This window comes from Myotis daubentonii, chromosome 3, assembly GCF_963259705.1.
Source record: "Myotis daubentonii chromosome 3, mMyoDau2.1, whole genome shotgun sequence".
NCBI classification, from domain to species: domain Eukaryota; kingdom Metazoa; phylum Chordata; class Mammalia; order Chiroptera; family Vespertilionidae; genus Myotis; species Myotis daubentonii.
In genome coordinates this window covers 138,286,379-138,302,129 of record NC_081842.1, presented here as the reverse complement: position 1 = coordinate 138,302,129, position 15,751 = coordinate 138,286,379, and the positions used below count along the sequence as shown (strand labels likewise).

Genomic DNA, 15,751 nt, shown 5'->3' with positions numbered 1-15,751 from the left:
TGGTCACATCAATAAAGATATAAGTAACCAATTTGCTCTCCTTCCCAAATGGAGATTTCACACTGCAACTATAATGGTAAAAACCATTCCTGTCCAAATTCAGAACCATATGCTCCTACGAGGAGATGGGAATGAATCAGCAGCAGCAGGGACTGGAGTGGCAAACCAAACACCCACCTGCAGAAACAGAACAGATGCCTCCAGTGCCCTCCCCGCTTGCTGCAGTGATGACCTTCCAATATTCAAAACCCCCAGAAGTGACGAGGGTCTCACCACTGGGTGGAAATGAAACTCTGAAGGAATGTATTTGGGTGTGGGGGGAGGGGAGGGGAGACCTCAGTGGATAACAGAATTGGATATAGTCTAAGAGAAGCCATTTCCGTGGTTTTGCCACAACCCCTCCCCTCCCAACCATGTCCAATTAGAAGCAAGTTTTCAACAGAAGAAAGGTTCTTAAAACTGACTCTGGGGGAAATCATTTAATCATATAAGAGTTAGCTATATTTCCACTGGAACAACATGTTCATTCTCGTTCTATGTGGTTTCACAATTAGTACAGGACTGACGATGACCAGGAAAATGAGATGTCACCCATCCCAGCTTTTCAATCAGAGCCTTTCAGTCAGGACTCCCCACTTACCAGTACACCAATACTGCTGCATCCTTCTTCCTAAGTCTACCTTTGTAAGTACTTATGAAAAAGCAGAAGGAACTCTCGTCATTTACTCACAAGCAGTTTTGAGTGAAAAAAAGAAATTCAACCATAGGCTGCAACTCATCCTAGCATGTAACATGACATAAGCCATACAGGTTACATGCTATCAGACAGACACAGTGGGAACTTCAACACTTGGAAGTTATGAACTCAGCAGTTAAATTTCCCTTTATGGTAAAATGAGAGGGAATAGGTTCAATAATCCCTTCCAATTCCTTCCAGATCGAAATATCCATGTCTAATTTCTCCTAACGAGCCTTCCTACACTCTACCTCGAATGCACTGACCGATGGCTAAAATTAGAGAATCAGAGAGCTGGGTTAGTATCAAAAAGAGCAGGTTTCTGTGCAGACCCTGCAGTAACTTCCACAGCTGACTCTGCCATCTGTTGGAGGGAAACAGGGTTTTGGCATGTCTTTCAGGAAGTAAGCTATCACACACCCCCACCCCCACCCCCACCCCCGGCCTTCCTCCTCCTCCCTGCAGCAGAAAAATAAAATAAATTCTGCAACTGGGGTCATTTGGGAATAATGTAAAAATAGGGGAAAGTAAGACTCATAAAAATATTCTGTTCCAAGAGAATCAGGTAAAATCCACCTGGAACATATGAGAAAGAAACAAGGAAGTAACTTCCACTTACAGGATCTGTCGAGGATATTTAAAAACCTCAAATGCTAAGTGAACAGCATGAGACAGCAATCACATTCCTTACACTCAGATTTGGAGAGGATGGATAGAACACTGAGTTTATGTTTCAAAGAACTAAAATGGAGAAAATGTCTAGAAGCTCAGTTCAAGCATCCAAGTTTTGTTAATACCCTAAAGAAAGAGTATAGGGTAATTTCTTCAACAAAAGCAGAAAACAACCAATCTTCTAAAAGGATTTGTTTTAACAGCTTCTCAGTAAATATAAATAAACTGAAATAAGTGGCTAGGTGTTCTAAAAGAAAGCCAGAGGCTAATATGAGAGAAATGTAAAATAGGAGACAAGATGACAGTAAAGAATGAAGGGGTTCTGAGCGATTTGCTCTTCATCTGAAACTCAGAAGAATGCAAAGTCCTTCTGATGGAACCAGCTCTGCAGTCAGAAAGGACATGGTTTCTTCTAAGCATGGGGGTACAGGGGATAGAAGCAGACTGCCTTCCACTAAAAGATGATTTGGGTTCTATTCAGGTGATTGACATGTTGGTCTGGACCTAAAGATATGCACCAACAAAGAAGAAACAGTAAAGAAAGGTTAAACCAGATGGGGAATGGAGAGGCTAGCATGAAAAAGGGAAGGAAGACTCCTGGGAGAAGGGACAGTGGAGGAGAAAGATCACTGCTCAGTAATGATGAACTTTAGCTGGAGGTGAGTGGACTACTAATGGCCATTAGTTCAAATATTAGGCTGGCACCCATTCTTCCCCCTGGCAGGTGCCACTCAGGAACACCACTCTCCCCAGGTATGGTTAATTCTCCTTCCAGGTTTCATGCAAGAGGCCACTGCCAACCCATAACCTGCCTACCAGGAGCAGCCTCATGAACTACTGGCTTCTCCCACAGGGAACAGGCCTCCAGAACCTGAATGAGCTCTTTATACCTGTAGTCAAAATGAAGCAAGTGGAAGAGACTAAATCATCAGATTCTGATGTTGCGGACTCCAAAGCCCTGTCACATGTAGCTATTGTAAACCCCTCTAAGAACCTACGGGCATGTACATTTGCAACGTAATGGAGAGGCAGAGCTAGCAGTCCAGGCCAGCAAAAACCGCAGCACTGCAAAAGCAACCTCTTTCTTTCTCCTGGAGACAAAATCAGTTAAGATCATCTCATATTTAAAAAATCAAGGCAACAGAGAAACGCTGACTGTTACATGCTAATACCTAGAAAATAATTATATAACAACCTCAACTAAAAGAAAGAAAATGAAACCATCTGAGAAGTCAAACTTAGTTATAACATTCATATGGAACATATTTATTTCTTCCTACCTAAGGTAAAAGCTCTATCATCTAATTTACAAATAAGCTTAGAGGAGGATGAATCTGACACACACACACACACACACAAAATGGAAAGGATATTTTAAGATCCTAACAGCACACAGAAGTCTGGACTATTTATCACAGGTGAAAATTATCCCATATTCCTCACTGTAGAATGGATGAGTGGATATATTACATAATATTGATGCTAAGTCAACAGAAATTTAAATTAATATTTGGTATCTGAAGATAGAAGTGTGTGTGTGTTTTATTAAAAATAGTTTGCAACTTATACATCCTGGCACATAAGAGGTACACGTCATCTCTAGAAAATTTATTAGAAAAATTTCTTTTCAAATGTCAGAGGAGGCAAACATCTGAAAAGCTTGTTATGGGTCCAGCATTCAGGAAAATGAGAATGTAGCAACCGGACTAGAGAGCTAGAAGAGTGGTAATTCTCAACTTAAAATGCTTCCTGAAAAGAAACTTTCCTACCACCTGCTGCAAAACAGCAGTAAAATTGTGACAATAAGGGGGTCTCAGAAAGGGCTCAGCAGGCCTCGTTTTGAGTCTCACCCTGGTATTCTCAGGGGAGACTCTCTCTGTTGAGAATGAGCTGAGGTACACGCCCTATGCAGGACAACGAGAGAGGCTGAGCCCAGAATTACCTGATATGTTTCCATTACAGACTCTGTAGCTTCAGAAGTTATCAGTGAAAGGTAGGTATCTTATAAGGGTTCAGAATTGTGTATGTGTGTGTCGAAGTGTATCAAATGTACACAGTTTTCTATTATAATTACAGGCAGATTTCTCTCCTGATTATTCAAGTGCATTAGCAAATGTGAAAAAAAAATCTGAACTTGGATCAGATGAGTGGAATCGGGAGTGGAGAACGCATCTGTGCTTTGCCAAGGCCGTATTTCATTACTTTTCAGAATTAGCTGGCAATGTCTCCACAATATTTACTGAAGTGAAAACCAAATGTTTTCATCTGGACAAAAATCAAACTGTGGTATGTTACAACCACAACAGAAATCATCTTAATCCAAAGGCTTGCTTTCGCTAATTTAGGCTGTGGTTTCTATAAAATTGGATTCTTCTCCGTAAATCATGTACACATACACCCTCCTTCCCATTATCTTCCCTCCCCCGACCAGTTCTTTATCTTAACAAGCTAAACATAGCTCAGCTCTATTTTGGAAAGCCCCTAAAGGGATTCCCTGCACACCATCATTTAGCTGGGGAGTCAAATTCTGTAGCTTCACCTCATAAACTCTGGGTTGGCTCACAAAGTTGGCATTTTCATGATTGAGCTTTAGGATACATAAAGAGAATGAGAAGTAATCAGCCCCTACTATCATATTAAACTGAAAAACAAGACTTCAAAATGAACTGGGTGGAACTGGGTAAGGAGAGAGAGACAGTTACTTACTGATTTCATAAGGAGAGGAAAGCTTCATCCATTGAAACTAGAAAGTCACAGAAAAAAGCAGTTGCAATAACTGCCTGAGTTCATTAATCCAAGTTTGTCTTACCAGCCACTGCTGTAGGCACCAGTGACCCAGACCAGACCAGATGTCTCCATTCACCCTGCCCACTCTACAAACACAGTGCCCTGAAAGGCTGGGGACAGCTGTCACACACGACCTTTACAACTTACAAGGGAAGAAGAATTTCCCAAACTTCAGCCATTTCCACACACCACAATATCACTTGCCATATCCAGATAATCATGGGCTTCTATTTTCTTTAAAGGAATGCCCATTCATGATTCGCATGACTTACCTCCATTGTAACAGAAAATTATTATCACTTGCCATAAAGAAAGGGTAATCATGAAAATCACAACAAAATTTTAAAACGTTCAGCTAAAGTCATTTCTGATATCACCAGGAATACAAGCAGCAGGGCTTGGGGAACAGCCCCCCCAGCCAAAGCCAAACACAAAGGGGACCCTTATTCCTCGTAGAAGAGGGAGCTGCCTGTGCAGTGAGGCCCATCCTGGGTTTGCATTTTCTTTTTCTGTACGTATGTAAAAAAAAAAAAAAAAAAAATGCCAATCATTGAAAAGGGCTCCACATTTGAGACCCAAAATAGGCTGAGGCATCAGCTCGGCAGTCTCCTGAGACACAGTGTACCTGCCTGGACGACAAGCACAATGTCTTCAGCCACAGTAGCTGCGACAGTCTAAAAGCTGGAGGCAACATATGCAAAAGTACCATCGGCAATGCACACACTTCAGTGATATTCCTGGGCCCACACATGGCTTCAGTGACCAAACATCATAACTATAAATTCAAACCGTCCCTCCCACAGGCAAGAGCAGAGGCAGTCAGCTTCCTATCTGGTTTCCTAAATGGAAGGCAAGCACATTGGTGACGAGAATCTAGAGACGTGTGGGAATGCAAAATGAATTCAACAGCTAGAATTTCTGGAACTTGGGAATAAGTGTGGAGTAATGCCCCATGAAGAGTTAGAAACCTTTAGCCACATAGGTCTTTTTAGGGAAGAAAGAGGGATGAAGTAATAACCTGCTCAGAGCATGGCCATTCTTTTCCTCCACATTCCTCCTCTCTTCAGGCCCAGTCCTGGGCACTGGCCTAGGCACATGTATACCCCGAGTTATGGCTATCTGATTGATCCCACATTCAGTAAATGCCCAACATCTGGGCACAGCTTCTATCTTCAACAGCCCTACCACCACAGACACAGCAATGAGAAGGAACCACTTTCCCTCCCAACAAGGCCACTCCCGTGCTGACGAGGCAGACAGCACCAAGACAAAGCATCTTTTAATTAACAGCTGGAATACTGCTCTACTCATCTTTTCCACATTCTTCTCTATACACATTGTTGCTTAAAACATACACAAACAAATACACATCCCATTAACTACAATGGGGTCTCTGGATCTCTTTTATCTCAAAGGAATGCACAGATCACACCATATAGCAGACACGATGGGTTCAGCTCCCACCACTTCCACCCATGAGTTTAGAAGTGGAACAAGAGAGGAAGTAACTTCATCAAGACCACACAACCACTCTGAACAATAAAGGCTGCGCTCTCCTCACCATGCAGTGTCCACAGATTCTAACACAGAAACTGAATACTGGGGGAAAGGTCACCTTGCATTTGGGACAAGAATACTAGTAACTTTGCGCTATCAGAATATCGATGCCTCAGCAGCCAGCAAGATGCTCAGCAAACAAAACAGGACTATACTTACTTAAAGTTTATTTTCTTCATCTACGTTTTCTACATGGATTTCAGAAGGACTGGAAAATTTAAGGGAATCTCTATAAAGTAGGTGGAAATCTAGAGATGACTGAGAGCCTGTATCCCCAGCCACTGGCAGGGAAAGGGGGGTCTGCTTTATATTCGGGGAGGGCACAGCCTGGTCAGAGGCCAGCTGGCTGGGAGTAGAACCAATCCTCCGAGCAAAATGTCTTGGAGCCTTAACAACTGATCAAGGCCTCAGGACAATTAAAAGGGATCCATCCTCCCCCTCCCCACTTAAGAATTCCATGGTTTCATATTTCTTCATAACTAGCCTGATAAACTATCCTGGCAAATAAATCACTTGCTCAGCAAAACTCAGCCAAGAAACACACACTCTATTGAAAAAGCAAGCACATGAGGAAAAAGGCTGGTTTGACTTGGAGAAAAGAGGGTGGCCACTGACACCCTCAGGGCAGTGAGACACCATTCTGGAGCAAACTTTCACTGTAACCATTCTCAAAAATTAAGATGCGACACCATGCAGAAGGATCCATAAAAAACAGCTGTCTACCACTCTGACCCTGTGCCTTCCTCCCAGAAGAGCTCCTATAATGTAAAACGTTCCCATTTTGCTCAAGGAAGTTCATTATTAGCACCACAGTGTTCCTTGCAATTGGAGATTACTTAATTGCTTTCTAGCAGGTTAATCCCCTTTCATTTTGTGACCCCTAAATCACCCCAGGCTTTTGCATTTGCCCTACTTAGAATTTATCATCCTCAATACCCAAAACCAATACTCTATCAAAATGTGCTCCTTGCCCACAAAGCTGGCAACTGTCTTTAGAGAAAACACCACCCTTCCAGTACCTGAGGTCTGTTCAGATGGTCTTTTGGATCGTTCCTTCTAAATTTCAAATTGAACCCTCCTCCTCTCCACTATATATGTCTGCCTAAGCTCACTGGGAAATAGTAAGTGAAGTGCACTGGGATGGTTACCACAGGTGCCATCTGGGCCTGTCTCACTCCACAAGAGCTGTGTGCTACAGACAATGCATGTCCATCTTACAAATGGGGACACCTGGTCAAGGCTGCAGCCTCCTGCCTGCATTCCTACAATAACCCCATGGGATGGCGTTCCTGCAGCTGCAGTTCTCCACTGAGCTGCCAGATCATCTCACTAAATAAAGGTTATATTAAGTCACCTCTCAGCTGAAGAACCTGGGTAGGGCCCTCCTATCTAGCCCAGGGCCCACAGAACCCGACACATCTAACTGCTTGGTTTTAACTTGAGGCACTCTAAGCAATACACCCCAACACTAATCCATGCCTGTGCAGGGCTTCTGCCAAACCCCTTCCAAGCCCCACCCCCTTTCTACAAATCCAATTCATGTCACTTCCTCTTGCAGCCATCCCGACAGCCCTGAGCAAAGTGCCACTTGCCTCCTGCTGGCAAGGTGCATACCTCCTCCCTGGCATGGCATGTGTCTACTGCTATGTTCTCTTTCACTTACCACACTGACATGGCTTTCTTTTCTTTCTTTTTTTAAAATCTTTATTGTTGCAAGTATTACATATGCACAGACACCCCCCCACCCACCCACCCACCCAATGATACTGCTTTCTTGCTTCCAGTCTGTTTTCTAGGTGTCTGGCATATAAAAAGGATTCAATAAAAGCTTGCTGAATTAGTAACTGAATGACAGCTGATCACTGAAAAGTCTCTAAGACTTGGGAAACAAAGGCAGACAGTCCCAAAACAGAAAGTACTGATTCACAGAGGCTGAGAGTGCGGTTCTTGACTAAAAATCCCCCACTCCCCTCTCGGTGGCTCAGTGGTTGAGCATCGACTTATGAACCAGGAGGTCATGGTTCGATTCCCAGTCAGGGCACATGCCAGGGCTGTGGGCTCAATACCCAGGGGGGGGCGGGGGGGCGTGCAGAAGACAAGTGACCAATGATTCCCTCTCATCATTGATATTTCTATCTCTCTCTCCCTTTCCCTTCCTCTCTGAAATCAATAAAGATATTTTTTTTTTAGCCCTAGCCAGCTTGGCTCAGTGGATAGGGCGTCAGCCTGCGGACTGAAGAGTTCTGGGTTTGGTTCCGGCCAGGGGCATATGCCTGGGTTGCAGGCTCGATCCCCAGTGTGGGGTGTGCAGGAGGCAGCCAATCGGTGATTCTCTCTCATCACTGATGTTTCTCTCTCTCTCTCCTTCTCCCTTCCTCTCTGAAATCAATAAAGAAATATATATTTTTTTTAAAAGACCCCCCCCGACCCCCCCGCCAACTCTCCACATGCAGCAATGCAGGACTGTGGCACCCAAGGTCAGAAGAACGAAGTGTGTACTATATGGGTGGGAATTTTAAGGAATCCCCCTTGGGAATCCACCTTGTTTGCAGGGCCCCATAAAAAGAAAAATGTAAATAACAGAATCACTTAACCTGCCATTGCTCTGCTGTATTAAGCTTTTTTAATCTGTTAATAAACAACAGTCAGAACAAAGAGAAGATGACAGAACTCATTAAGAATAACAAGACTAATGGCAGAAAATGGAGTGATGGTATGAACTGCTGCACTTACACATGGTTCATACCCACTTCTCCCTCTTCTCTGCTTGTACTAGTGAAATATACTAATTATGCCTCTGGCTAGAGACATGTGGACCCCCTTCAAAGCAGGCAAACTTCTCCTCCCTTCAGAAATCCAGGTCATGGTAGGAAAGGAGGAGAGCCTTGCCAAACTTAGCCAAGAGGTCTCTGATGCCTTAAAATAGATTGTCAAAAATCCCTAAAGCTTCTTAATCCCTGAATGACTGACTGGCTACTGTGTTTACATATCTGCACTCATCCCAGTATTACTAATGAGGTAGAAGGTTTCTCACCACCCAAGTTTTTCGTTGAAGACACTGAATGGAGTTGTGGGGCAAAGGCATGGTCTTGGGCTGGCCAGGTGTCTTCCCCAAGATCTCAAGATTTATTCTCTACCATATGCAAATTAGTGCCAAGAAATTTACCAGTAATAGTAGGGGACTGGAGAAAAGAATGATATGTAACCGTTCAACAATACCATTTCCAGGTCTTTGATTTGATTCCAGACTTTGTTGCCTATTAATACTGAGCTTATTAAAAACTGCATTCTTTACTCCTAACACTCCAAGGGTGATAGAGTGACTGGCCATCTTCATGCTGGACATGAACTTTGGAACTCTGACAAGCTCTATTTGATTTGGAATCCACAGCAAAAAGGAACAAACATAGATAGAATACAAGTATTATAATGGTCATGGAATTCCCAACTGTTAGCTTCTCCTGAAAAGACTTCAGAGAAGGCAAAGCTTAGGTGAAGACATGTGTCATCAGTGGTTGACATAAAAAAATGAGAAACACATCTAAATGTAAATATAAAGTTAGATAGATAAATGATAAGACGTCCGGAAAATAGAACAGGTATTAATTCCTATGACACTGGAAAGTCAGAGGGCAAAAGTAAAAAAACAACGCAATTCCATTTCAGGGAGTGACACTTATCACATATGCACACAGGAGATTTAGAAACAGTCTCATCAAGGAGGTGGCTAACAGTGGTTGTCTGTGAGAGATTGGAGGGAGGGTATTTTGAGTTTTGAGGTTTTTTAAGTGACTCGAGGAAGGGGAAGGGAGAGAGGGAGATAGGGAAAATGAAGGAAGGAAGGAAGGAAGGAAGGAAGGAAGGAAGGAAGGAAGGAAGGAAGGAAGGAAGGAAGGAAGGAAGGAAGGAAGGAAGGAAGGAAGGAAGGAAGGAAAGGGAAGGGAAGGAAAGGAGGGAGGGAGGGAGGGAGGGAGGGAATCTATCAGTTGCCTCCTGCATGTGCTCCAACTGGAGATCAAACCCTCAACCTGGGTATGTGCCCTGACCAGGAATCGAACCTGCCACCATGTTTTGGTGCACAGGACTAAACTGAGCCATATTTAGGTGCACGCTCCTACCAACTGAGCCACACTGGCCAAGGTCAAGTTTATTCTTTTGCCTACTTCCCCATCCTGTCTGCAGATATTTCCAAAAGGAACATGAAATAATTTTATAACAACAAAAATTTAATATCTTATCATTAATTCTAAATTGAAAGAAAATTATTAAAGTACCACTAAAACAAGGATCTATTTAACCCTTACCTCTTCAAAAGAGTTTTTCTTAGCTCAAGCAATTACAACCTATCTAATAAAGAGGGATGTGCTAATTGACTGCCGTGCCCTCGATGATGGCAGCGCCCACAGCCAATAAGGAGGGAATATGCTAATTGACTGCCACACCCTCAAAGATGGCAGCACCAGTCTCCTAAGCCCCACCTGGGTGGCAGGCATGCAGCAAGGCCGGGCCTGCAGCTAGGCAGGCCCAGCCACTCCATGAGCTTACCTCTGGAATCCCCCAGGCCCCTCAGCCTGCCAGCCCCCCAGGGCCAGCCCAAGGCACAGGCAAGCCTTGGATGGTGGCTGCCCAGCTGCCCAGGGCTGGCCCGAGGCGCAGGTAACCAGGGCCGGCCTAGGCTTACGCTGCTGGCAGTGGCATCAGCAGAGGTGTGATGGGGGTGTCGCCTTCCCCTGATAGTTGGGTCACCTCCTGTCCCTGAGGGCTCCCGGACTGTGAGAGGGGGCAGGCCGGGCTGAGGGACACCCCCCCCTCCCAGTACATGAATTTTCATGCACCGGGCCTCTAGTATTAAAATATGCTATCAAATGTCATCAAATCCATTAGATTTCCAGGATCATAAAGGCATCATAGAAATTATTTTGGGCTTTTAGAGGCAGATCCAGTAAACACACTTGACCTCACAAAAACATGATTTTTAAAGTAAAACTCATTAATCCTTTTAAAACCACAGGTCTAAAAAGTATAGGAGAAAGAGTGCAATGCTCTGCAAATCCTTAATGTATATCAACTAAACACTAGTAACAAAACCTATTTCACTGCCTGCATCATAAACACAGGAAGGCATTTCCAGTGCTCAGAGCATTTTTCCAAAGTTGTTGTATACATCTTCTTGGCTTCACTTATTAAAACCTTTGGTCCAATGCCTTAAACTTATGAGTAAGGAAAATAACAATCTGGGTTATGCCCAAATCCTCACTACTACTGTGAGAGGAAGTTTTGAGCAGGTAAAGTTTGCCCCTAAGGTGACCTGCCTGGGAGTCACAACCTGCCCATCCCTTGGGGGGGGGGGGGGAGCGGCGCACGGTAGTGGGGGGGTGGGGAGGGGGGAAGACACACAAACCAAAGAACACACCTTTGTTCCATCTGACAACTCCAAGTATATTATGGCTGTGAAAAAACATGACTCTCTTTTTGTCTAGTCTTGAAATGTGAAAGCTGGGTACCGGGTAACATTCTCACTACGTGACATATACTTGAGCAATAAGCACACCTCTCTAAGTAAGGTCCTCTCCAAACCTTCCCAAACCAAAGAAAATATTTCTTAAAATAATGCCTATATAGGCACAAACACACACAATCTTCTCTAACAATGAGTAACACCCACTCCAAAGTAATCACTTTTATAACTTAATTCCATAATTAACAGAGCAATCCTCTGACATCCTAATGGAACAAGATCATTGGATCTTAACCGCTAAAGAAAATTAAATAGTGAAGTCATGACTCCAAGTTAAATCTGGCTCCAACTGCACTAAAAACCCATGTATTTACCCTGGCCCAGTAGCTCAGTTGGTTAAAGCATCGTCTGGGTACACCAAGGTTGCAGGTTCCATCCCTGGTCAGGGTACATAGAAGGTTTAACCAATGAGTGCCTAAGTAAACGGAACAACAAATCTCCCCCCCACCCACACACACCTCCTTCCCCACCTCCCTCAAAAAATCTATACATTTTAACTTTCTTAAGGAGCCACTCATGGTCAAAGGTAAAACACTCCCACCACCATGAACTTTCTTTACCAGAACCATTCAGCTGCTAATGACACTGTTGACCCTTGAAAGATTTCTTTAACTCAGACTCTTTCTTCTGGCGACCTGCTCCCACTCACTCTATTACTGACACCACACCACACCACACCACACACTACCAGCCTCACAGCTGGTCATTCTCATTCTTACCTTTCCTCTTCTCCTCACCCTTCACAGTCAGTGCGGCACATCCCCTTCCCTCTTCAACCTCAACACCTAGAATCTGACAGCAAGGAGCTATGTAACTGTGAACTGGTAGAGAAGGCCCACCTACCTCATCTTCCTTTAGTCAAGGCCAAATGATTCCCAGCTGCTAAAAAATTTCTCACTGAAATACAATTATTCTCCTTCATGGCTTGAGTCTCTGAGGACTATCAATAGTCCATAATATCTAACATAAACCTTAACTCTTCATTTCCCCTTTCCTAACAATTCAGACCTAAAGCAATCAGAGAGAGCGAGCAACCAGGGAGGGAGAAGAGGAGTGACCATGGTGGCCTAGGCGGGTGTCAGACCTGAGTGAGACTAGAAGGGTCCACCTGGGGAGATGGGAGGTGGATTACACTGGAAAAGATTGATCAAATAAACAAATGCATTGCAGTTAACAGGAGCCTGGTTTCTTAGTTTTCAGAATAGAAAGGAAGAAAACCGAATAAACCCTGTGGTTAAACTGTAAGTGCTGGTGCTAATTCATGGATTTCAATACACAAAGACACAAATATACATCTAGATATACTAAATGAGCATGTTCTCTCCCTCCCTCCCTTTCTCTCTCTCTCTCTCTCTCTCTCTCTCTCTCTCTCTCTCTCTCTCTCTCTCTCTCTCTCTCTCTCTCTCTCCAGGTTCAGATCACCTAGGAGAAGTGGCACTCTAATAGCTATGAAGTGAGCACACCTCGGGCTCAGATCTGGGCTTGTAAAGAACAACTGTCACCTAAAAAAACAACGCTCCTTGGGGAACGGGAGGGTTCCAGGGCTGAGAGAAAGAACATACAGGATGAGCCTGGAACGTACTGTTATGCCAGAAAGCAAGGCTGGAAGGATGACAGGGACATGTCAAAGGGACCAAAAAGCCAGCTTGAAGAGGCTCCAGTAATGATACCTAGAACAATCTAAACATCAAAACAAATAATGGTAAAAGATTATAACCCTTTGAACAGGAAATTGATCCATACCGACAGAAAATAAATAAATTGAGTTTGATGAGAAATAAAATCTAGTGTTTCAAAGAACCTCCAGACAAAATATTTATTAATTACAAGGGCTAAAAAGGGAACTTTACAATGGAGAAGCCTCAATCAAGTGATACCTTCAGTAAAAGGACAGACTGAAATTTTGTTCAACGCAACAGGATGCACGGAGAAGACTGAAGAATCACTTCTGTGATATTCCAGCCCAAAATGCAAAACCCAAATCTAATAATGAGGAAACACAGACAACTCAAATATAGGATCATTCTACAAAAAAATCGGCCGAGGTCAGGAAAGACAAAGACGAAAGTACTGGTCCAGAGTTAGCAGACTACACAGACAACAATTAAAGACAATGCCCAATCCTGAACTGGGTCCTTAGGCTCTAAACTTGGACATCACTGAGGCACTTGAAGCCATCTGAAATGGGAGTCTGAGGATTAGGTGGTAAGTAATGTATCTTTGTGAAGGTCCTAATTTTGTTTGTTATAGATTGTCCTTATTTGAAGAAAATACACACTAATGTGTTAAGGAGCAATGGGGCATCAAGTGGAAATTTTCTCTCGAGTAGTTCAGGAAAATGTTCTTTGCACTGTACTTAAATCTCGCTATAACTTATTTGAAAATGTTGGGGGGAGGGGGGGAGGACACAACCCCGAATCTTAAGCCAATGACCAATAGCAAGGACCCTCTCCTTCCTGCTCACCTTCTCTCTCAACTAACTTCACATAGGAACTCCCCAAGTTCATGGCTTTCTAAAGCTCATCTCTATAGACCATTCTAGTAAGAGGCTCCTCATTCTCTTTGCCAAGCTTTTTGTGTTCTTCCCTCACAACTGCTAGAAAACTTAATTACTATAGTAAACACTTTCCAAAATATAGCCATGTAAACCCAAACCCATCCTTTACTTCAAAATTTTATCCTCAACTTGTACTGTTAATTGGTCCTGTTTCCATACATTGAACAATATTTTCACTGTTAACTATACTTAGAAATTAAGAGGCAAATTATAAAAGAAAGAGAAATATGAAGACTCAAGCACCCTGGCATGGGATTTCTCACTTTAAGCTCTACCTCAAAGCAGGCTGGGGAACTGAAAGAAGCATGCAGTGGAGTCCTGTGTGCACTGTTACTTTTACTATCAATTAGGCTGTTCCCTCCAAAACAAGCGGTAATGCAGTCTTACCTCGAAGGCAGAGAAAGGTAAGAAAATCTTCTGTCTTAGGCTTCCTTTTAGAGAGGTCAGAAATTTGAGTAGCTGGAGGGGGTAGCAATGGCTCCACTATCTTTACTGGAGTTGTGCTGGGACTATTCGGCTGAGATTGAGCAAACTTCCTTTGTGCTTGCAGCCTGGGCCTGTAAAAGGAAAAGAAAATAAAAATAAATTAAGCAGAGATCAGAGAATATAGAGCTACGTGCAGCAATAAAATTATGAAACAAAAGGGAGGAAAGACCCTATTTCAAGCAAACTCTTTACAATTAAGGTCCTATATCTCTCACACTTTCATAAACCACAAGCTGGCTTTAAAAGGCAGGAAGTTTGGTTAAAAGGCTGTTTCATAACTGATATAAAGTATGTACCAACACATGCCTGTACACAGACCACTTATGTGCCTGCGTATTTCAACAACTGCTGTTTGATGACATGGGATTAATGGCTTATGGACTTCTGATTTACCCACAGTGATGAGGAAACACAGATCAGCCTGCCACAGCTATACAGCATTTTATTCATTAGCATGATGCTGTCACCCACACATGCTGTCCTTAGTCCTGTGTCCTTACACTCAGCCCATCTTTGCTGTCCATCCATCACTGAACCTGTCTTGTACCCCAATTCTCATCACTTCTGACTCCGATTCAGCCAGACAGTCACTACACTAATTTGAAGCTTATAATGCAGAAAATACATGTATTTCTTTATCCAAAACCACTCCATCCCCCCTAGATTATGGATTACCCCCTCTGGCTATAGGGTAAACCCAATGCCCTTAGTTAGAAATTCAAAAAACTGCCTTTAATCTACCTTTCAGGTCTCTACTCATTGCAATCCTACCTAGACATTGACCCCACAACTTATCCACTTAGTGTCTATAAACCACAATTTACAAAAACTAATATGAGACACACCTTTCTATCAACTTGAATACTAATGAATCTTGGAAAAAATTTCTTTCCATCTTTCCTAACACCATAACTGACACTATAACGATAGTTCATTTCCATTTCCCTGTAAATATCCTAATGTATTTTTCCTTTATGTATAACTAACCTGACATTTACCATAAATTGTCTCATAATAAATCTCCCTCTAATTGTAAGGATCTCAATCCATAATAGAAGTAGGTACTTCTGAGACCACTTTAAACTGTCTATCTAGCCCTGCTTATACAGATGCTCAAGAAATAGTATTTGTGGGGAGGGGGGGGGGAGGGGACACAAAGGAGTTGTTCCATATTCTTATAAGATTTGGTACTATCAGTTTTTGAAATTTTGGTCATTCCCACTCTAGTGGGGGTAAATACTATCTTATTGTTCCTTTAATTTGCAATTCCCTGAACCTAATGATATGGAGCACCTTTTCCTGTGCTTTCTGGCCATTTGTATGTCTTCTATTATAAAGTAACTATTAGTTGTTTGCTTTTATATTGAGTTGTCTTTTATTATTTATTTGTAGGAGTTTACTGACTCAAAGCACACGCATGCACGCATGTGTGTTTTCT

At 42.9% G+C, this 15,751-nt stretch overlaps 1 protein-coding gene and 1 non-coding gene across 5 annotated transcripts in view; one reads left to right on the top strand and one right to left on the bottom strand.

Annotated features, from left to right (window-relative positions):
- Positions 1–15,751, bottom strand: part of JARID2 (jumonji and AT-rich interaction domain containing 2) — a 291,087-nt gene that overhangs the window by 58,190 nt on the left and 217,146 nt on the right. For all 4 annotated transcript variants that reach the window (XM_059688680.1, XM_059688681.1, XM_059688679.1 and 1 more), the window contains one exon: positions 14,215–14,384. In XM_059688680.1, coding sequence (XP_059544663.1) covers positions 14,215–14,384 — 170 coding nt within the window. The remainder of the gene's footprint in view (positions 1–14,214; positions 14,385–15,751) is intronic.
- On the top strand, positions 10,953–11,085 carry LOC132231978 (U12 minor spliceosomal RNA). The gene has a single exon (XR_009452155.1). It is a non-coding gene; the product is annotated as a U12 minor spliceosomal RNA (small nuclear RNA).